Source organism: Protopterus annectens, chromosome 10.part0, assembly GCF_019279795.1.
Source record: "Protopterus annectens isolate FY-2018-M chromosome 10.part0, PAN1.0, whole genome shotgun sequence".
Taxonomy (NCBI): Eukaryota; Metazoa; Chordata; order Ceratodontiformes; family Protopteridae; genus Protopterus; species Protopterus annectens.
Window position 1 is genome coordinate 1,657,835,950 of NC_056744.1, and position 24,840 is coordinate 1,657,860,789.

At 41.4% G+C, this 24,840-nt stretch overlaps 1 protein-coding gene across 1 annotated transcript in view; it reads left to right on the plus strand.

Moving 5' to 3' along the window:
- LOC122814381 overlaps positions 1 to 24,840 on the plus strand; it is a 498,155-nt gene that overhangs the window by 445,207 nt on the left and 28,108 nt on the right. The window contains exons 13-14 of the mRNA XM_044086965.1: positions 12,264 to 12,390; positions 19,987 to 20,112. Of these exons, the coding sequence (XP_043942900.1) occupies positions 12,264 to 12,390; positions 19,987 to 20,112 (253 nt within the window). The remainder of the gene's footprint in view (positions 1 to 12,263; positions 12,391 to 19,986; positions 20,113 to 24,840) is intronic.

Genomic DNA, 24,840 nt, shown 5'->3' on the forward strand with positions numbered 1-24,840 from the left:
CATTTTTTTACTTTATCATAATTCAAACAATCTAAATCAGACAGTTTTGACATGGCCTGAACAGCTTTGCCATGAGCTCACAGTCAACATCATACTGCTTACATACCTTCTCAAATATGTGAATAAAACTGGCAAAGTCATCCACATCTCTGTATTGAGGAAAATATTTACTGAACTTTACAGCTTCTGGTGTGCTGTGATTCCCTTCCCCAATACCTCCTTGACCCTATCGAAGTGTAAGAAGCTCCACTTCATACCAGCGCTGTCTCTCATTTTCCTTGGCTTCTAAACATTTGACCTCCAGTTCATATTGACACTGGATGTTCTTCGTGTTTCACTGTTGCAGTCATTAAATTTGGGTTATCTGCTTGCAGGTAGCCCTCAGTCGGCCTGAATAACAAAATCTTGGATCCTGCGTCGGTTGCTGTCCCTGCTTCCATGACGTCAGGTCGTCAGGGATATAAAACATGCAGCCGACACCATTACATCAGTCTTTCTTGCCGTGCAGTGCCCAAAGCAGAAGCAGTTCGCAAGTGCCGGTCGGCGACTCCTGAAATTTTTGTTTTCGAGTTTCAGAACCGAAGTCTTCAACTAAAGTTAAGTACCCCGTTGGGGAAACTTTTTCTTGCTCCTTACCGATGTCAGTAAAAGTTAATAATTGCATTACTTGTGGAAAGCAAATACCTCATAAAGATTTTCATTCTTACTGTATTCCTTACCTAGGCCCTGACCACAACGTACCTTGCTGTCAGTTTCAGCGCACTATCTGTCGTCGGTATATTTTCTCCTCTAAATATTTCAGTTCTCGGTTTAATTATCCAGAAATGTCATCAGTTAGCCATCTGACTACCGGGATTCCAAAAAAAAAAATGCAAATATAAAGTCAGACACAGAGACAGACCTGAGGTCCAAAACTGCTGACAACGCTTCTCCTAAGCCAGTCACCAGTTCGCCGGTACTCAGTGAGGCGCTTTCGCAGCCCCTGATACCCGCTACTTCTGATTCGCAGGCCTCTACTGAGATCCATTTGGAGTCCGGTATGCTGCGAGATGCTTCAACTATGGAACCCACGGATATCTCTACTTTGGATGGGTCCAGAGCCGCTGTGCAGGCACCGGCTTCTGAGGGTGTATTCAGGCCTATGGACTTGCATATTAAACCAATGCCTCCTTCTTTACTTATGCCTAAATCTCAAACCATGCCTAAAAAACTGACGCCCAGGCCACATGCTCAGGCCTCTATGCCTAAAAAACAAATGATAAGAATGGCAGAAGATCTAATAACTCTAATCAGGGATAGCCACCCCCCCCCCCCCCCGCCTTCTAAGAGGCCTAGGACTGAAGTTGATTATGGATCTTCTGACCAGTATTCTGTTTTTTTCTGATTCTTCTGATGATCTGGATTTGCCCTTATTTACTTATGAAGATTTTGAGACTTGGGGATTTCCTTCTCCTACCTCAGCATAGGCCTTTAGCTATTCCTCCTGTACTAGACATTGTTGATGATGCTTTCTCGGAATCTAGTTTGGCCCTTGATTCCTTGCCTCCTGCTCCCAGAAAACCTGACAGATACTACAGCGTCCCCGAGTCACACAAGTTCCTTTTTAAAAATCCTATTGCAGATCCAGAGACTATTTCACAGGGGCCCAAGGGCATTAAGGCTTCTACTGCTAAAAATCCTACCCCTTCTGATAGAGACGCCAGAGCACTGGACAGATGGGGTAAGAAGGTTTACACTTCTGCAACCTTGGCCATTAGGGCTTTAAACTGCCAGTTTCATATATTAAAGTATCAGCAACATGTTATTGGACTGCTTAAACAGAAAATGATGTTGATTCCTGACTGTGTGGAAAATAAAGAATTACAGGATTTAATGCATTCTGCTGAACAAGTTGGAAAACATACTTTGCAATGTGGTTTTGATTCATTAGAGGCCTCTTGCAGGACTGCTGCTACTGGGTCTGTGCAGTAGGCATGCTTGCTTAAGGAGCAATCTTTGCCTGATCATGTTAAAGCTAAATTGTTGGATGCTCCCTTAAATCAGGACCGCCTGTTTGGCAACAAGGCAGAGGAAGTTCTTAAAAAGATGGAAGATAAAGCTAAATCTATGCAAACTGTTAAAGATTTCTTACAAGTTCAGCCTCCTAGATTTAGTAGGCAATGGTCCTCTAAGAATTGTTCCTTTCCAGCCCCAACCAGGTCTTCTCAAGCCAAACCCAGACACAGCAAAAACCCCAGGTTTCAGTCCCAGGGGACACAACTAAGCAGTGGGGGGCCTCCACTTCCAAATCTGGGAATAATAAGACTCCCCCTATGGTAAACTGTCTCAATGACTTCCTTTTAGAATTTCCAAGCACTTATCAACCTTACCCTTTGGGGGGAAAGATTGCTTTTCATGCAAAGAATTGGGAACTCATTACCAAGGATAAATGGGTTTTAAATATAGTGTCCCAGGGATACAGATTTCACTTCCACACGTTGCCAACACCAAGCGGGTGGTGGGACCTACCTCCAAATCAGTGGGAAGAGGCCCAAAATCAAGTACTTTCTCTCTTAAGCATGGGGGCTATTCAGCTGGTACCAGAAGAGGAAAAGGGACAAGGTTTCTACTCAAGACTTTTCCTGGTACCCAGAAAAGACAATTCATGGCATCCTATCCTGGACCTGTCTACTCTAAACACCTTTTTGGAGATTCCAAAATTCAAGATGCTGACTCTTCACCAATTACTTCCTATGCTAGGCAAAGATGCCTGGTTGGCAACTCTAGATTTAAAAGAAGCATACCTGCACATCCCAATCAAGGAATCTTGCAGAAGATACCTACGCTTCAAAGCAGGCTACACACACTGTCAGTTCTCTGCACTGCCCTTTGGCTTATCTACTGCACCCAGGGTATTCACAGTGCCTAGCTCCATTTATTGCATTTTGCAGACAAAGAAATATTCAGATATACCCATACCTGGACGATTGTCTAATTTAGGAAGAAAGCCAGGACATACTTTTGAATCATCTGGCCTTTAAGGGTTCTAACTTGTCTGGGGTACACCATAAACAAAAAGAAATCACACCTGGTACCCTGTCAACAAATTATATTCCTGGGAGCAAGCTTGGATACAACTTCCCAGATGGCTTACCTCACGCCAGAGAAACAAATTCATTTGACAACCTACTTCAAACAAGTGGTCACAAAAACCGTGCTATCTGCAAGACAAATACTGCAAGCCTTGAGGTTCATGGCCTCCTGCATTCTTCTAATTCCACATGCAAGACTGCATATGAGGAAACTACAGTGGTATCTAAAAAGCCTATGGTGTCAACATTCTCAGGATCTAGAAGCAATGATTCCTATCATACCTTGCCTACACCTAGAGTTCCTTTGGTGGGCAGAAGCCTGCCACCAAAACAAGGGACTACCTTTCACACCACCCCCTGCCACCCAAACCCTAACAACAGACACATCAGACTACGAATGGGAGGCTCACCTGGCAGGGAAGTGCATTCAGGGCAAATGGAACCCAAGTCAAATGCACCTGCATATCAATCAAACAGAAATGTTAGCTGTGTAGAATGCTCTGACAGCCTTCAAGGACCACATTCTTCCAGGACAACTAATGGTAAAGACGGACGATGCCACTGTTATGTGGTACATAAGCAGGGGGTTACACATTCTTACCGCCTCTGCAGTCTAGCCATGACATTGTGGAACACAGGCTTGAGCTACCAAGTGCATCTACAAGCTCAATTCCTGCCCGGAAAATTAAATACACTGGCAGACGGACTAAGTAGAAACGTCATGGACCCATACAAGTGGAAACTGGAACCAAGAATTTTCAACAAGTTGACAAGTAAATGGGCGAGCCCAGATATAGACCTGTTTGCCTCTCCCCAAAACTACCAATTGGACACATTTTTCACAAGGACTCCCCACAAACACGCCTGGAAAGTGGATGCTCTGTCCTTCAGCTGGAAAAACCTATCAGCCTCTGCTCTCCAAAGTACTACTAAAAATCAAACAGGACAAACCAAGGATGATTTTGATTGCTCCCGACTGGCCACGCCAACACTGGTACCCCCTCCTACGCAATGTGTCATGGTTATCCCCATGGCACCTGCCTCAGACTCCTTCCCTGCTGTTTCAGCAGGAGAACCAGATTCTGCACCCTCAGCTTCTAACACTGAACCTTGCAGCCTGGCTAATTACATAATCTCTCCCTTACCATCCCTCAGTAAACCTGTGATGGATATAATTTCCGAGGCAAGGAGGCCTAGTACTAGAAAATCGTATGCTGCTATCCCAGTCTCTAGGGATGAGCACATCAGCACCCAATTTACCTCAGATTTTAAAATACTTAACTGAGATGCTTCACAAGGGCCTGTCTTTTTCCTCCATTAAAATCTACGCCTCAGCCATTTCAGCTCATTATAACACAGAACCTCCCCTCTTCTCTCATCCATTGCTCAAGCAGTTCCTCAGAGGGGCCAAAAATTTGAGACCTCCCAGGAGAGCTCCAACCCCAGCTTGGGACCTTAACTTTGTTTTGGAGAAACTCACTCTACCTCCTTTCGAGCCAGCTGCTACTGCAGACTTAAAATTTCTTTCTTGGAAAACAGCTTTCCTTTTAGCAATCACTTCAGTTAGAAAGGGTGTCTGAATTACAGGCCCTTATGGCAGTAGAGCCTTTCATCATCTTTCAGGCAGACAGGGTGTCCCTCAGAACCAATCCATCCTTCATTCCCAAGGTGGTATCCAGTGTGGCTCTTAGTCAGTTCATTCATTTGACAACCTTGTTTCCCTATCCACAGAACAAAGGGGAACGGATACTGCATTCCTTAGATGTGCACAGACAACTTAGATTCTACTTGGACAGGACTAAACCTCAAAGGAAATCTGAACAACTGCTGGTGACATTTGCTGCAGGGGCAGAGGGGAAGGCTATTTCAAAGCAAGCCATTTCTAAATGGATAGGCAATTGCATTCATTCCTGCTATAAGCACCATGGAAAACCTATCCCCAAGGGGATCAGATTTCACTCCACCAGGGCTGCATCTACCTCTACAGCCTTTCTCAGAGGTGTCTCTACCAGGGACATCCTAGAAGCTGCTACCCGGAGTTCTGTACATACTTTCACCAAACATTATCATTTGCCAAGTTTCTCTAAATCCAGAGCTGGCTTTGCCACTGCAGTCTTGCAGTGCCTTATAGCTGGTCCTAATGCTATCTGAATTCCTCCTCCCAACCATAGCTTTGGGAATCTACCCAAATGTAGTGACTGCAACAGTGAAACATGAAGAACATAGTACAGTTGTGTACACTTACCATAAATGTAGATGTTCGAGTATATTCACCGTTGCAGTCCTGGTTACCCTCCCTCCCTCCAGCCCCCTAAATTCTTTTTAGCTATACCTCTACTTTCCTTTACTATGCTTAAAAGCCTTTTTGGTGTATTTTCTTTTTTGTTGGAGGTATATAATTGTACTTTTATATTTAATTGCTTCCCATTAGGGGGCCACCTGGCATCTGGGGTAAGAAAAACTGATGTAATGGCGTCGGCTGCATGTTTTATACCCCTGACGACCTGACATCATTGAAGAAGGGACAGCAACCGATGCAGGACCCAAGACTTTGTTAATCAGGCTGACTGAGGGCTTCCTGCAAGCAGATAACCCAAATGTAATGACTGAAACAGTGAATACACTCGAACATCTACAGTTATGGTAAGTGTACACAACTGTACTTTCTCCTCAGCCTGCACATGTTCGGCCTCCAGACGCAGTTTCTCTTCAGTCTCCAGTCATTTGGCTTCTAGGTGCAGTCAATCTGCTTATTCCAGTTCAATACGTTTGGCCTCCAGGCACAGTCTCTCTAACTCCAGATGGATTTTCAGGTCCTCTGGGGAAAAGGTGGACTGTCCTGTCTTGGCAGGTTGCACATTCCTGAAATCATTGCATCCTTAGTCAGGTTGTCATGCACCAGTCCTCTGGCTTCACACTCCTTTGCCAACTGGTTCTTTGTCAGCTTACTATAGTCTTCCATTGACATCTTTGCCTGCTATCCCTGACTAACTACAAATAAATAAAACTGTGCTGGACTGAAATTCTGTATGTTTACTGTGTGGTTGACAAAAGTGCACACCTTAATGACAATTATCCATAGGCTACTGAAGTCCAATTAAAAATCCCACTAGGCTGCCACCAGTATGTGATGTCTGGTTAATATGCCACTGAACTGCCACTAATATGGGACATCCCCTACTATCCTGGTTAGTAACTAAGGAACTTCAATTCTCACTACTGACTCTAATGTAAGACTGCCATTTAAACAGGAGTAATAATTCACAGTTTTCCCCTAAGAGCACAACAGGAACATGCTCTATAACCTGGGACTGGACTTTATGCTTCTGGCCACCCCTAATGTCGCTTCCTATTACACACTCCAGAGCAGTGTGTCCCAGTTTCCTGTGATACACTCACACTTAAATAAATTGAATCTCACACATCCAGACATTTCTGGGAAAGCCTGACACAGATACCCAGCTGTGTCAGAGCATCTGCATGCCCTTTCAAAGGGGTTTACAATTATTAAAATTATATATCAAAAGAAATGGTAGCTTATAACCTGTAGCAGCCAGGCTTTCGGAGTGGCCCGGGAATTGTCAAAGCAGGTATAAGCACTCTTAAATCACTAAAGAGTACACTGCATGACCAGCCACAATGTAAGATAGCAAAAATGTTTAGTAATGAACAAAATGATTAAAAATATAAAACAGTAATTTCCATAAACAACCAGAATTCAATTACAAGGAAAATGAAATTAATACTGAAAGATAGAAGTCCAACATTTAGAAAAAAAAAAATCTCTGACTAATTGGCTATAATTTCCTATCTGATGAAAGAACACTGTCCCTGATCTAAACTAAATATTACAACAGGGCAAAGGCAGTCTTACAGTTCTTGATGGGTTCTTTGGGTATCCAGTGCTCAGTACAACTATGAACTCAACTGAAAAACTACAAACTCGACTCCACTGAATTAAACTGAACTTTGAACTCAGCTGTTTAAACTGTCTTCAGCAGACTCTTTTATAAGCTGGGTTAACTGTCTCAGCTATTCCAGTTAGTTTCATTTCACTCTTTGAAAGTCATCACACAGCTGATCTGAACTTCTTATCCTGTCATTCCATCTCTGACAGTAACCACACAGCAACTGGAAGCATTCCAATGACAGCTGACTCTGGCAGCCTGCATTTAAAATCTCCTGCACAAACATGCACACTTGGAAATGTAAAAGAACACTGTTCAACTCCTTAAAACATCCTGTCCAAACAGAGTGTTAATCAGCATACAAGTATTTATTTAAAATATCATAGCTAGTCATGGTGGCATATATTACACAGGTTAATCTGAAATTATGTACAAAACTTCAGCCAGACATGCTAGCACAGATAACAATGTATAATTTCTTCACACTTTCATTATCCATAGGATTTCTACTATGATGTAAACCTGAACTATAATCATATAAATTGTAAAATGTGCATTTCTGTCATAATTGTTGCTGCATCTATTAATTGCTGCCATATAGTTTGTTGTATACCATTACTGTCTGTTCTGCTTTTGATATGTACAACTTACTACCTCTGAGTTACACTTTTTTCTTTGTGAATTATATCACCTGGGCAGTACTTGCAAATGGTCAGTTGTGATAAGTATACTACCCTGGTAAGCAAATGTAAAGTAAAATAAAATGTAAAATATCCGTAAATATATTCTTTATATTAACTGTAAAATATTTGGAAGCTTGACGGTATTTGAAAAAGACCGTCAACATTATACTAAGTTTATATTCAAAATGCAGGGAGGCCATTTTGCTAGGGTCTTTTCTCTGAGATTTGCATACTGCGCTGCCTCTTCCAGATCTTGTATTTAAGACATTATTAACTTTACGTCATCCCCTGTAGGACAGATTAGTTGTTTCCATTTTCTAGTAATTGATTTTTAGTAGCAAACATTAGAAGATCTAACAACATTCTTTCATGTCTACTTAATGTGTTTATAGTTACTAGGAGTTTCCTGTGGTAAATCAGTCTTTCTTGCACATTAGCTTTCTCAACTAAGGACAACCATAAGGTGTTCTTTGGCTACATTTGTAATCTAAAAGGAAAGGCATAGATTTGTGCCAAACTGGTAGTTAATGATACCACATATACTGTACCTGTGGACATTGCTAACCTGTTAGCCAACAGGTTCTTTGAAATCTTCACTCCCCTGTCCCCACCTTATGTACCCCATGACATCCCTACCACCTGTCCACTACCTTGTATCTATAAAGAGCAGGTTGTGAACACCCTTTCTCATGTGCAAAACACAGCATCTATTGGACCTGATAACATCCCAGGCTGCATCCTACATGGGCTCAAACAAGAGTCAGCAATACCATTGGGTACTCTTCTCAATCATAGCATAAGCACCGGCTTCAGCCCAGCTGAGTGGAAAAAGACCACTGTTATGCCCTTGCACAAAGGTGGTGCTTTCACTGACCTCGGGAACTATAGACCTGTTAGCCTGACTAGGCTTATCTGCAAGGCCATGGAGCATATCATCATGGACCTTACCAGCAAAGATATGGGTAATCTCCAAACACTTGATCCTACTCAATTTGGATATGTCAAAGGGAGATTGTGCTTGTTAAACCTGGTGGACTTCTTCAAGACAGTTACCAAGGCCCTTGACGAGGAGAAGTCTGTGCATACAGCCTACCTAGACTTAGCCAAAACTTTTGACACTGTCCCCCACTCCGGCATAATTGACAAACTCACCCAGCTAGGTATCAACCCTTGTATCTTTAGATGGGTTGCTAACTGGCTCACTGATAGAACCCATATAGTCAAAATAGGGGGATCCACCTCCAGCAGCAGACCTGTAACCAGTGGTGTTCCATAGGGATCAGTCCTGGGACGTCTTCTGTTTGGAATCTTTTTTCCAATGCACAAGCTAAAACTAAAGGTTTGTGGCTGACAAAGTTTGCTGATAACTGCAAACTGGGAGCGGTCATAGAATCTCCAAACAATGTCAGCATCCTGCAAGAGGGTCTTACACAAACAAATGGTGCCAAAGTCATGGCCTTACAGTCAATGCAAAAAAATGTGTTGTCATCCCTCTCATTAAGAGCAATGTTCCTGCTAACTACCACATAAATAACAACACTTTAAGTATGCACTCAGTGGTGAGAGACCTAGGCACACAGGTTGACAGCAACCTTACTTTTGATCACCATGTCTCCACAGTGGTAAGAAGGGCATCCTGTACTGCACATCTCATAAGCAAGGGCATTGGCTCCAGAAAAAAAAGAAGTTATAACCTCCCTGTACTTTTCCCTCATCAGGCCAATAATTGAGTACAATGCCCCTTTTGATATGTACCTTTCCAAGCACCGCAATTGGAGAGACCACAAAGGTTCCTCACTGTCACTTTATTCTGTTTCATACAGACTACTGAGAGGCAATCTTTGACCCTGCTTTACTGGAAATGCTGCATATCTGTAAGTCAGATGTTACATGGGTTACTCGCTCTGAAGGCCTTAACCTGGTAAGTGACATTAATAGAACCTGCTGGAGGAACAGATTTGTCTCCCAGAGATTACCACACGTTTGGAACAGACTCCTGCTTCATATCAAGCAGAACACCTCTTTGGCTCTCTTCAAACGCAATCTGGACAATTGGATGGGTAACTGAAAATTCAATCTGGGGGTTCCTTCTGTGTCCCTCTTGGACAAGGGTGATAGGTGCTGATCATGGAAATAAGGGTAAAACTTGGCTAGGCTTGAAAGGGCCCTAGAGTCATTAGCCTAGTAACCTATAATTGTATTCCTTCTCCAGAACTGCTGCTCTGGTCTCCAGTTTTTTTTCTTAACTTTGCAAAACACTTCCAAACTCCTATGAATCTTCTGTCTTTGATGTGTGATTTGAGCTCTCCAGACCTTTGTTTAAATAGGCTTGGGTTCATATCCAAGCTTTTGCATTTCCCCTTAAAGGAATAGCCATTACATTTAACAGTAGTACTAGCAACGAGAGACATTTCCAAATACATTGATGTATACTTCCAGATACAAAGATGTACACTTTCTGGGTGGAAACTACCATGATAGGTTCCATACACACACCTACCGACATACGTACACAGACACACACACATATATATATATATATATGTGTGTGTATATGGGTGTATTTGATTTATACACACAGATGGTCGACAGGTGTTTGAGACTGACAATTCCTGGATAGGGGAATTTTCCTTTTTACCAGAGACTATTCGATCTCTGAGTTAGTATATGTAGTTAGCAGGGGGTGGTAGGGGATAGCCCCCTCCCCGTAAAAATGCTTGTAGTTGGTTTGCTCCACTCCTGAGTAATCATTGGAGCATGCACAGAACATGTTGGCATTTGTAGTTTCAATGTTTTCACATCCATAGTGCTTCCGTGCGTCAGTGTAGGTACACAATTGATCCAGTGCCCTGTGTGTGTGTGTGTGTGTGTGTGTGTGTGTGTGTGTATGTATCTATATATATATATATATATATATATATATATATATATATATATATATATATATATATAGAGAGAGAGATACATATGTGTGTGTGTGTGTGTGTGTGTATATATATATATATATATATATATATATATATATATATATATATATATATATATATATACACTCACACACAATGACAGAGAAAGAGACACACACACACACACACACACACACACACACACACACACACACACACAAACACACACACACAGAAATTGTTTAGGATAACTAGTCAGCCAGTATGTTTTCTGAGATGTAAGAAGAAACTGGAGTTTTTGGAAACAACATAGACGAATGCACAATCCATGCAGTTTCTGATAGTTAGGACAGAACTTCAGACCTTTGAAATGTGATACATAAATCTTACCACTGAGCCACTGTACTGCCAGTATTGCCTTCTTTCTCAAAGGTTTATCCAGAGCCTCTGGCACTTGAATGACAATTCAGTCACTTTACTTTCTTCAGACTTGTCCTCACAATGCTTTATTTACCAGGGCCATATTTCTCATGGGGGCCTAAAGTATGAAAAGGCTTCCACTAAATATCAGCCCTGCCACCGTTTCAGCATTTAAATCAGTGCTGCGTAAACATTGTTTTACAAATACTGCATGTAATTGACAACAAATTAATTGTTAATCCCTAGTTCAATTAATCAAAGCAAAATGGCATTATTTCCCTTGTAGGGACCTGCATCTGTATTCATACTCTTCAGTGACATTGTACCAGAGGTGCAGTGTTACTAGTTGTTCTTGTGCCTGGTGCCATCACCTCTCAACTTTAAGTTGAGGAGCCAAAAAAAGCTCTTTAAGCTTTGCAGACATTTGTAGAGTTCATGCTGCAGATGGAGAGCTACAGCTCTTCACTTCTGACCACAGATGCACTTCTGAATGCCAGTAATGCACTGAAAAGATAGAGCACTACAGTGTTTCACTTCTGACTGCAGGGCAATATTGGCAGGTAATGCATTGAAGACCAATCGGGATCTGCCACTCCTCCTAACAATTTGTGTCAAGGGTGGCCACTCCCCTTTGCCCCACTCTAGCTATGCCTTTGCATTGTACCTCCATTTTGTCTGTTACACTGTAATCATTTATCATTTCTGACAATGTCTCATTCAGGTAACTGTTTTTGGAAACTTCACATTATCACTTTGTCATTTTACCTTTATCTTTATGTTTTATAACGTCACTCCATTTTCTGTAAATAATATTTTTTGTTTTTTCTTTGATAATCAGTGTAACAAGGTCGTAGCTGAAACAGACTACTGGATCTAGCCAACCTTACCTTAGATAAATAAATAATAAACCTACCAATCAACCAGGAAAGCAAGAAATATTAATACTGGGAAAGTGCCAGATTGTTAAACCTTGTATCTTGTTACGTAGTTTTCAACTGTTTTACGTATTATTACACAAAGACACACACTAACTGCACTCTCTTTCTGATCATGTACTTCATTATCGGTGTGCTGCCGACTAACCCTGTGGTGTGTGTCACTGCAAGTGTTTTTCTCTCTTCCATAAAAAGCTTGTGACTAAAAAGATGGTCTTATCAGCTCCAGCAATCTACTAAATACATTCAACAGAGCAAGCAGTTCTAATTGTTTCTCTGAAAATGTTGAGTTTATGTTGCATGTAATAAAAAGACAAAGCACACTGTGTGTCCTTTTTAGGTACCAGAAACATTTGAGGATGTTGCTGTAACTTTCTCAGAAGAGGAATGGAAGATGTTAAACAAGCAGGATAAAGAGCTTCACAAGGAAGTAATGATACAGAACTATGAAGCCATGATTTCTGTAGGTAAGTGTAACCCATTTACCCTATCATTTGCTGACATTCCTGTCCACTGTCTGCTTCTAATGCCGCATAATCTTCATACAGCAGCTTTATTGACCTGTCCCCTCTGATGTCTTTGCTAATGTAGTCCTTCACCAGTGTGAACATGTCTTGCAGTTGGCTTAGAGGATTACGGAACTGATAATGAGTGGTTTCCTGTGGTCCAGTGGTGCAAGGTATGATTCCCTGAGCCTCCATTGTTTAACTGTGATTGTTATCAAGTCACATAATCAGACAGCACTACTGGACTGTGTCTGAAAATGGTTCATGGAGATTTTACTGTTTCACCCTGGAAAAAATACAAATCAAATAAAATAAACCTGAGGGTGGTTGCGCACAAATTGCCACTGGTCTAAATCCCTTGTATTTCCTGTGATTCAAATGCAATGAATTTAAAAATCACAGCTATGATTTTTAATGCTCAGAGGTTGAGAGCTGTGCTCACATATATTATTGTGCCACAGGAAAAACAAACACAGATTGAAAATTACATGATGTCCTTCATGGATGCATCTGCAGTCATAACAACTGGGTTGTCCTGTCGTCAGGCAGCCCTTCAGTCGGCCGGATTCCAAAGTCCGGGTCCGGCTTCGGCTGATGTCGCACTTCACCCGACGTCATCTCTGTTGGTCTTCGGGTATAAAGGCATCAGCCGACGCCATTTTCCTCAGTCTTTCTTGCCGCGTGGCACCCGAAGCAGAAGCTGTTCGCAAGTGCCGGTCGGTCGGATCCAGAGATTACTTCTACGAATACTACTTGAAGACTCCTAAAGCTAAGTACCCGTTGGGGACTCTTTCTTGCCTCAGCCGATGTCAGAAAAAGTTAATAATTGTTTAACCTGTGGGAAACAAATACCTCATAAAGATTTCCACTCTTATTGTCTGCCTTGTTTAGGCCCAGCCCACGACGTAGCTGCCTGTTCGGCCTGTGCTTCCTTCAACCGACGAACGCTTAGGCGTCGGTCGGAGTTTGCTGAACAGTTTTTCGGTTCTGATTTTGCGTACATTATGCCGTCGGATCCTCCGACTACCCAATCTACCAAAAAACGCAAAGATAAAGACCGACACTCGCGGTCCGCGGTTTCGGCGGAAACCATGGTTAAGCAAACCGCGAGTGTCTCGGTTTCGGCCGAAACCGAGAAAACTGATCAAAGTACAGCTGAATCTATCTCTACAACTGAGGCCCCTGCTACCACCCTTGAATCGGCCTCAGAAATTTTATCCACTACGGTGGTTGCCACTGACTTATCAGACACCATTCCCTTGGATGTCTCTACCCCAGCACGTGGTGCTGCTAGGCCTCCAGCAACCATGTCCATTAAGGCCTTCGCCAGGGCTAAAGCAGCCAAGACTACTAAAACAGTGCCTGTTAAACCCCTACTACCAGGCCCTCCTCTAGTTCTCAAATGCTTACTCTGGCAGAAGATTTAATTTCATTAATTAGAGGATCTCAATCTCACCCAGACAGGGCCTCTCAGCCCCAGAGAAGAGACCTAGGGCAGAGCCCCTGAGCCAGTGTCCTCTGATGATTCTGCCGATGAATCAGACATAACTGACCAGCCAGAGGCTCCTTTCTCCAATTTTGAAGACTCTGATGCTGAAGAATCCATTCCAGCTGCTTCCCCAGAAGAATTCTCCTTTGGGGAAACCTTACATGCCATGCGAGAGCAGTTCCAATGGCAGCAACAGGATTTTTCAGACTCCAGAAAAGACTTAGGACCTTTCTGCACCTTCCACAGCACAGGCCCTTAGCTATACCTCCTGTTCTTTCTGTGGTGGATGATGCTTTCAATGATGTCTGCTCCGCACCAGATTCTTTACCTCCAGCCCCTGCCAAACCAGACAGATTTTACAGGGTGCCAGACACTCATCACCACCTGTACAAGGCCCCACTTGCAGACCCGAAACTATATCCCAGGGTCCCAAGGCAGTAGCCGCGACCATAGCTAAAAACCCTATTCCTTCTGAAAGGGAAGCAAGGTCATTAGACAGATGGGGCAAAAGGTCTACACTTCAGCTACTCTCTCAGCTAGAGCTTTAAACTGTCAGTTTCACATGATACAATACCAAGAGTTTATGCTTGATCAGTTAACTAAAAAGCTAACCACTGATGAATCTCTTGATAAGAAATATGTATTAGAAATGGTAAATAACATACAACAGGTTAGTAACCATTCCTTAAAATGTGGCTATGATGCACTGGAGGCTTCATTTAGATCAGCCATGACTGGCACAGTGATAAGAAGGCATGCTTGGCTAAAGGAGCAAGCTTTACGGATCATGTTAAAGCTAAGCTGCTAGATGCTCCTATGGATAAGACAAGTTTGTTTGGTACACCTGCCCAGCAGGTTATGAAGAAAATGGAAGAAAAGGCAAAATCTGTTCAAACGGTTAAAGATTTCTTGCAGGTTCAACCCCCCAGGTTTAGCAGGAACTGGCCTGCCAAAATTGGTCCTTTCCTGACTCCACAAGATCTCAAAGGGGCAGGAATAGACGTTCCAGAGGCAGAAACCAATCCAGAGGAGGTGCCTACAGAGGACGACAGTGGCAAGGTAACAACAGAGGCACAGACACCACCTCTGCCACTACATCAACACAGCCACAGTGACTTAACCCTAAATCCGCCTACCAGGGAACAAATAGCAGCTCCTCTAGGCGGAAAGTTAACCTTATTTTCAAAGAACTGGCACTATATAACAAAAGACAAGTGGATTTTACAAACCATAGATCAAGGTTACCGGTTCCACTTCCACACTTTACCAGTCAAAAGAGGAATGCCAAATCTACCTCCAAATCAAAAAACAGAGGCTCTACAACAGATAATGCAGTTAGCAAAAATGAGAGCTGTGGAAAGAGTGCCAACAGCAGAGCAAGGAAAGGGGTTCTACTCCAGATTATTCCTAGTTCCAAGAAAGGAAAAAAGTTGGAGACCAATTCTGGACCTGTCCACCTTAAATACTTACATCATTGTCCCAAAATTCAAAATGCTGACCCTACAGCAACTTCTTCCCATGTTGGGCAAGGAGTGCTGGCTGGTAACTCTAGATCTCAAGGAGGCATACCTGCACGTCCCCATTCGACCAATCTGCAGAAGATACCTCAGATTTCTTGCAGGATCAGAGCACTATCAATTCTCAGCATTGCCCTTTGGCTTATCTACTGCGCCCAGAGTATTCACAAAATGCCTGGCATCAGTAATCGCTCATTGCAGACTACAGGGAATTCAAATTTCCCATACCTGGACGACTGCCTGCTACAAGGGGACAACAAAAGCAAGCTGACAACAGATTTACAAAGGGTCATTTACTTGCTACAAGCACTGGGATACACAGTCAATTTACAAAAGTCAAGGCTGATACCATCCCAAACAAGGACATTCTTGGGCGCGGAATTGGACACAGTAAAACAAATGGCATTCCTAACTACAGAAAAACAAAAAGAACTCCCTCTTTACTTCTTGGCACTAACAAAACTGAACAAGTTAACAGCAAGAAAAGTACTGCAGGCCTTGGGCTACATGGCATCATGCATAATCTTGGTCCCACTTGCCAGACTACATATGAGAAAACTACAGTGGTACCTAAAGAATTTATGGTCCCAACACAGACACAGCCTAGAAACAGAAATCCCACTAATTCCATGCTTAAAACAGGAGTTCCTATGGTGGGCTCAGGCATGCCAGTCAAACCCAGGGCTACCCTTTCGCAGATGTCAAGCAAGCCAGACCATCACAACAGACGCTTCAGACCTAGGATGGGGGGCACACATGCTGGACAAATGCATGCAAGGATTGTGGACACAGGATCAACTTCACCTGCACATCAACCTAAAAGAAATGCTGGCAGTAAAACTGGCAATCCAAAAGTTCAGACCATTTCTCAAAGAGGGCCAGTTGATGATAAGGACAGACAACACCACAGTCATGTGGTACATCAACAAACAGGGAGGCACTCATTCATACCCCTATGCAGAATGACTTTGGAGCTGTGGACCCTGGCACTCAGCTACAACATCCAGTTACAGGCAATATTTGTACCAGGAAAAGAGAATACTCTAGCAGACATATTAAGCAGAACCACATCGGATGCCCACGAATGGAAGCTGCACCGGACATCTTCAAGACCATCTCAAAGAAATGGGGAATGCCTCAGATAGACCTATTCGCATCACCTCTCAATCACCAGCTCAAAAAATTCTGCACAAGGACATTCCACCCACTAGCATGGAAAGTGGATTCGCTCTCCTTCAGCTGGAAAGGCCTAACAGCATATGCATTCCCACCTCTTCCCTTGATACACAAGGTATTACTAAAAATCAAGGAAGAACGTCCAAGGATAATCCTGATAGCTCCAAACTGGCCAAGACAACACTGGTACCCACTGCTGAGGAGCATGTCTCGAACAATATGTGGCCAATACCCTGATGCCTTTGATGTTAACTCAGAACAACTACAACATCATGCATCCAAACCTAAAAGCGTTGCAACTGACTGCATGGAACATCACATAGCAGCAGCTAATCCAGAACTTTCCCAAAGAGTTAAAGACATTATTCTTGAAGCACGCAGACCTTCAACAAGAAGAAACTATGCTGGAAAATGGAAGAGGTTTGTCAGTTGGAGTACTGAAAGAGGAAAAGATGTGTCAAACGTAGATATGCCTAACATTCTGGAGTATCTGGCGAACTTCTTCATTCAGGCCTGTCCTACTCCTCCATCAAGATACATGCATCAGCTATTTCAGCAGAATACAGCTTTGATCCACCTGTTTTTTGCACCCTTTGCTCAGGCAGTTCCTCAGAGGAATCAAGAATGTAAAACCTCCAAGGAAACCACCTTTACCAGCTTGGGACTTAAACTTTGTGCTAGAAAAGTTGACACTATCACCCTTTGAACCAGCAGCAACAGCAGACCTACAACACCTGTCATGGAAAACTGCTTTCCTACTGGCAATTACTTCAGCAAGGAGGGTTTCAGAACTACAGGCCTTAATGGCAGTGCAACCCTTCCTAATCTTCCACCAAGATAGAGTGTCCATGAGGACTAATCCTACATTTATGCCTAAGGTGGTATCCAGAGTGTCTTTAAACCAGGCAATCCACCTACCTACCTTCTTTCCCAACCCACAAAACAGAGGGAAAGAATACTGCATACTTTGGATGTACATAGACAGCTACGCTACTACTTGGACAGAACAAAAAGTAGCAGAAAGACTGACCAACTTTTGTAGCCTATGCAACAGGAAGGGAAGGAAAAGCTATTTCCAAACAGACAATCTCCAAATGGATAGGAAATTGCATACGATTCTGTTACTCCTTCCATGGAAAACCAATTCCACAGAACATAAGACCTCATTCTACAAGGGCAACAGCCACTACCACAGCCTTCTTACGAGGAGTGGCAACCAAAGACATTATTGAGGCGGCTACTTGGACCTCCGTGCATACATTTGCCAAGCATTATAATTTGCCTCTATATTCCAGATCCCGAGCAGGGTTTGCCACTGCTGTACTGCAAGGGATCCTAAACACACCATAATCTAGTTTTATCCTCCTCCCTAGTTGGCTATGGTATTCTACCCAGTTGTTATGACTGCAGATGCATCCATGAAGGACATAGTACAGTTTTGTACCTACCATAAATGTAGATGTCCGAACTGGATAGCATCTGCAGTCAGGATTACCCTCCCTCCTTCCCCTCTGTGGTACTCCTAGGGTGTTTACCCTCCTAATAGCTAGCTGGTGGGGAGTCTTTTATGGTGTATTTGTTGGTATATATGTACATACATGCTTATTTTTTGTGTTTACCTCTATCTTTTTGGAAACATTGGCATCTATCCAAATTTTAGCCTTCAAGAGGGCTACTGGCATCTGGGGCAAGAAACACTGAGGAAAATGGCGTCGGCTGATGCCTTTATACCCAAAGACCAACAGAGATGACGTCGGGTGAAGTGCGACATCAGCCGAAGCCAGACCCGGACTTTGGAATCCGGCCGACTGAAGGGCTGCCTGACGACAGGACAACCCAGTTGTTATGACTGCAGATGCTATCCAGTTCGGACATCTACATTTATGGTAGGTACAAAACTGTACTTTTTACATTATGTGCTACAAATTTGTTCATGCTTATGTGTAGCTCACAATTCGTTTGCATTTTGATTAAAAGAAAACAGTGGTGTAGTTATGAAAATAGACAGAGTCCTAGCCTGCAGCCAAGGATAACATACATGTCTGGGAGTTATTGGGCAGATCATTTTAATATTATACTTGAAACTTTTAAGTTAGACTCCATGTGGTGCAGAAAGCAGCTGATTAACAAGTCAGATAAGTCTTCTGAGAAAACTGCATGAACCACTTTAGCCTCATAAATCACATCCCTTCGGTGTCACCAAATTGTATTTTTTATTCAATCTAACATATCTTGCGTACTCTGGTTTCAAACCTATATTAGTCCTTACATTCACATTTTAACTGTAGACCCCGCTTCTCTTAGTCAGGGCACCACTCTGCTTCTTGCATATATACTGTACTCCTGTTAATTTTACTGTATTAACTACTTAATCTTTACTGTACTTGTTCGGTCTATGACTTACCTACACCTTCTTTCTCCTGTTCTCTCATCCTCCTGAATAGCTTCTCTACTTGCTTGTCTTTTTAAACTCCCTTCCCCTGTAACCCCTCGCTAACCTACAACTACACACCTACTAGTATCTTTGGGGGAAAGCAATGAGGTAGACAAGAGAGACGGTCAATAACATTTTGCTTGATGCAAATTCATTCAGAGCAGGATTTGTGCACCACATTTAATCAAATGCTGAGTTATTCAAATGTTGAATCAGATCACAGCACTAGGAGAGAATGAATTTACTGTAAAGTTGTAATATAAGATCACAGCACTAGGGGAGAATGAATTTACTGTAAAGTTGTAATATAAGATCACAGATCACAGCACTAGGGGAGAATGAAAGCTTTCCCTTACTGTAAAGTTAGTTGTTGGGGGGATAACACTTGTTTTGTTCTTGTTTTGCGAACGTTATCTGTAGTTGACATTTTTATTATTGTCAGTGCAGTGCACCTCCATTTGAGTTATTATGAATCCTGTCTTCGGTGCTTCTTTTTATTGCCATCTTTTGTCATAGATCATTTTCCTCATGGTTTGTGTGTGTTCTCATTTATTACTCCTTTTCCATATTTTCTGTTCATAAAAAATTCCTTTAACCTACCCACAGTTGCCTCTGTTTCCCTCCCTTGTTGCCTTCCTGATAACTGCTTGATAAAAATTCATATTCTTGTTACATTTTTCTCCTCTGCTCTGCTTTCTCTTAAAAATTCTTTGACATTGTGTGATTTACTTCTGCCAAACTCTGTTATGCATAATGCCATAGTTTGATAATCTGTGCTAATATTCAGAATATTTAATGATAATTATATAAGTTATCCTGTTGTTAATATGTTGTCAGTCTGTTACGTTTTTGTCTTTGAAGCTTTCCTGCAGATGCTTTGTCTAATTGGAAATCCCAGTTAGTAAAACAAAATGTCAAAACATATTACTTTTTATATGTAGGATACAAAATTCCTCTAGACCTGTTATTGCTGCTAATAAAATCAGATGATCAAGTGCCAAAGGATGATGCAGAATGGAAAAACACAACAGAAATGAAACAGGATCATCTTAAAGAATGCCTCTATAGTAAGTAATCGGCTTATTAATTGTGCATTTTGTATCAGTCTTATTTCTTAACTAATAATATTGTCTTAGCAAGCCAGGGAAAATGCTCAGAGCTGGAGGATGAAAGACTGACATTTTAAGTAAACTGTATCCTAAGTAAAAGCGAGTATGTAAAGCAGATGTTTTTTATATATTCCGACTGAAATTGCACTGTCTTCACTAATGCCTCCTTGCTCATCCTCTGCTACCCAGGCTTCCTCACCTTGCTGTGTATCTGTAAACTATAAGAAACTCTATAAACACTGCTGCTACTGCCTTAGATAATTATGTATACCTGTTAAGAATTAGAAATATCATGCCTCCGACTAAAATTACAAAATGCATTGTCTTTTTTCTTCTTCTCATCCTAATAATTGGCATTTTTCTCTCTGTCTACAATACTCTAAGCAACTGAGTGTATCTTACTAAGATTTTTTTCTTTTGTTTGTGTGTCTTACCTAGATGTCTACAACACTGTAAATAACTGGTTATGTATCGTACCAACATGTTTTGTAACTTAGCTGTGTAAATTTGAACTTTTCTTCCCAGGTATCCAATGAAAATTAGCTCTTGTGACCTAGTCGGTAAAAAATGTTAGTAAATAAAATAAATACATTAAAATAAACAGGTTTATCACAATGACAGTAAACTGGGAATCTGTGTATGTATAGAAGATGTGGGCATTGTGTGAAATGCATTTTTATTTCCCTTTTTTAATATGTTGTGGTTAAAATTCAGTGTGTGGACTGTGGTATCATTTGTAAAACAAATATTATCGTAGTACATAGGATCACTAACTCAACCAAAATTTGCATTCGTAAATTTTCTTTAGGTAAGGTGGCACCACTTCATATGGCACTAAAATCAGATGACATAAAAGTCCTTAGTACATTAAAACTAGTCACAGTGAATTACCCTGAGCTGAAGATACCGAGGTGTAGGTTTGGGCATACCGAGGGCAATGACCTTTGTGTTAGGTGACTATATGTTACCCAATCTAAATAAAGATTATTATATTACAGTTCATACATGTATTGTTTTCACTTTGTGGTACTTAATCCTCCATTTTTGTAATATTTTCGTAATACTTCATTTCTGTAATATTTTCTTCTGATAGTTTCAAAAAGAATGAAAAATTAAGAGAATTATTATTAATAATAATACTTGAAATTAGACTTTACACTGACCAGTACAGCACCCAAAAGTTTTAAGTCACAAAGTGGAAGTACTGTTATGTTAATCAAGGTAAACAGGTACTTTTGTAATACATTAAGCTTTAAGAGAGAGCGACTTGAGGTGTCCATTCAGTAATCCCATAGCCAAGAACTCAAATAATAGCACTTGGCTGAAATGCAGGCTCATTGAAGGAGGTTGCTGTGTTTGAGATTTGTCAACGCCTCACAGAGCAGTTATTTCAGAGTGGATTATGTTAAGTCTAAGAGTACAGAAAATGAAACCTCCTTTACGGGGTTGTGGGGGCTTGCATCCTACAGAAAAATGTGTAATTTCAAACAGTCAAGTTGGTCAGTGTACTTAAAATTAACTTGTTTTTCAAGAAAGTGAGATCTCATGTACTGCCATGGACACCTGCCTGGTGAAAGTCAAAAAGAAGAACAAATCCTATATTAAAGTGATCTTGATGAAAGCAAAATAGTTTTCCTCAAAAACTTAAATAGTTATTTTATTTCTGTTTTTTATGGGGGGTACTTTTTACCTTTGTAGTGAGTTATGCTGTTTACACACCCATACATAATACAATCAAATCTGATGTTGTTGTACATCATTAAAAAGGTAAAAGCCCTTTTAAAGCAACATCAGATTACAATAAATGGTGAGTTTGTTTGTGCTTGCATGTACAGTGGCAAACAGAAATGGCCAAATACACACAAAAAAAGGCATGCACAAACACACACACACACAAAACTATGTCACAAACACACAAACACACACACATTTATATGTCCAGCACCTTCACCTCAGAACTTCCCCTGCAGTCTACAGAAAAACTATACTATCTATTAACAGATGATATTTTGTTCCATTTTCAGCTAAACGGAGAGTTGCTGTAACAAGTATTTTTCAGTAACATTTAAGTTACTCGTCAGAAACTGACTTCATAGAAACTTATTAAACAACACTGTTCCCATGGAGCTGGGGATTGAACATAAAGACATTTATTTCATGATCGTGTAGTGGTTCAGCAGGTAGCCTGCTCAACTTTGATTCTGGAAAGATCAAAAGGTTGTGGGTTGAAAGCATTCGAATGGTGTAGAAGGATAAAGCTGACCTGAGTTTGATTAGTGGTTCAGGTGACTGATGGAGCAGCAGAGAGGGATGAGCATTCCTGTTCGGGGGGGGGGGGGACCTGCTGGTGAAGCTTCCTAAAAAGGGAGGTGTGGTCGAAAGAAGGGTGTTTCCTCAAACCCAACCAACAAGCATGAAAGGTGGGGAAAGTGAAAAGTGGGTAGGGCATATTTACAAAAAAAAAGAAAAATATCTGATAGAAGCACATAAGGACATTCTCAAGATCCATGACTGACCTCAGCAACACCAAAGCAAATCTGGAGGGGAGTTAGGAAAGTGTTGATACACATGGTTTCTGTGTGGGGCACTGGGGGTTTGGCCTCTTTCAAGGAGGTTTGAGGAGATAGCTGGTTCATGTCTCAGTATTAACGCACTGCAGTATGGCATAAATGGGGGGGGGGGCTGCACTCTTGAAGTGCTGGCCTTCAGAAAAGGCATTTTAAACTGAAGGCCATTCTCTTGAATTGATGGTAGTTCATTTGTATATAAAAAAACTCTATGGAACTTAACGGAACCAATAGGGGATTTTAAGAAAAATCAGTACAAATGCATCTTTATCCAATATAAGGGTTGGGAGGGTGGCCTAATGGTTAAGGTGCTTGCCTTACAAACACAAGGCACAGGGTTTGAATCTCACAGGGGATAACTGGCTAGGCTTAAAATGGCTTGCAAGGGCAGTTAGCCTAGTACTAACCTATGAACCTATGAACCTACCAAAGTTCTTTGGCTTCCAACAGTAGACTGCATAAAATTTTGCACATATTTCTTTTAGGCTTTTTGTTATAATTTTCAGATATTTCATATTTTCATTTCGGCTCTCATTTCTTTATATCATCCTATGTTTAAATCCTCCAATACCTGATTTCTATACCCTTCATCTTTCTGCCCATAACCTCACAATGTACACAGCTGTCTTGTTATTTTTCTTTAATTCCGAAAATCCCTCAATCTCCATATTCTTTTTCATCCTTCGTTTATATTCATTGACCCCTTTTTGTTTAAACTCTTTTTCACTCTCTGTATATCCCCTTAACTTGCTCTCACAAAATAAATTACTGTCCTGCCTCTTGAAATTTAGATTTTAACATTACATTTTTTTCTGGCCCTTCACTTGAACCTGTATATAGGCCATCTTCTAAAAGAAGTTCAAATCTTTCTTTTTTATATATACTTATTTTCCTCATCCATTCTTTTATTGCTTTTTTTGTATCTTTTAATCTGTCTTGTTCAGCCATTGTCCATTCATTCTGCCCTTTCCCCATGCCATAGTGACCATGGGCATTTTCCTCTTGGGGTGGGGGCATTACATGGGAAAGACAGTCCAAGGTACATGGTCCCAATTGGAGGTGAGTCTACACATCAATGTATTCGAGATGAGAGGAGTTCTCCTAGCATTTCAGGCCTTTCAGGGCTATGTCCCCTCAGATGTAATTTTTATCCTTCCAGATAACATGGCCGTCATTTGCTACATCAACAAACAGGGAGGAACCAGATCTTACCTGTTATGTTGAGAGGCCATGAGAGTTTGTCAGTGGTCGATGTCTTCTCATCACTAATAGCAAAGCATATTCCAGGAAAATCCAGTGTTTTAACAGACAGATTTTGCAGGACTATCCTTCTCCTTTCTGAGTGATCCCTCAATCCAGTGGTCACAGAGTGAATCTTCAGCCATTGGGGCTGACCTTGCTGCAGTCTCTGCATCCCCACACAACACCAAGTGCAGTAAGTTCTTCACTCTGATCCCTCCAGAGGGGGAGTCACCAAGAGATGCTCTGACCCACTGGAGAGGAGTCTGAGCAGCAGATCCAAAACTTGGAAGTGACTGAAGTCAGATCTGTGTCAGATCCAAGACCCATATGTTGTGTAAGGACAGAAATCAGGCCTCGCAGATCTATTGTTATGGTGAGTATGTAAGATTCATTGTAGTCTCTTCCCACATGTCTTAAGCTGCCATAACAGAATCCTTTTTAACCCATTCTCTTAAATACTTCATTTTATCATGCTCCCATAAAGATGGGTGTTGCTGAATCATTTCATGTTTGGGCTCATAGTTTACAAATATAGCCTTTGTTTTATCTTCATTTATTTATTTGTTTGCTTGTTTTAAATTTGTTCATTAATTTTATATTTCGAAAAGACTTGAAACTGTTTCAAAATGTTCCATAACACTGATATGTCCTTTTCTGGTTTTATCATGTACAAAATAATGCCTTCTGAAAATAAAGCCAGCTTTTCTTGATCACCATGCCAGTTATATCCTTGAATTTCTGAGTTCCTTATTTTCTTTGCCAATGGCTCTAAATATAAAGCAAATAAAGGGAAAGAGGATACCTCTCCATGGTTCCTCTATTCAGACACAACTTGTCAGAGAGGAACCCTCACACTTTAATTTTTCCCCTCTTATCC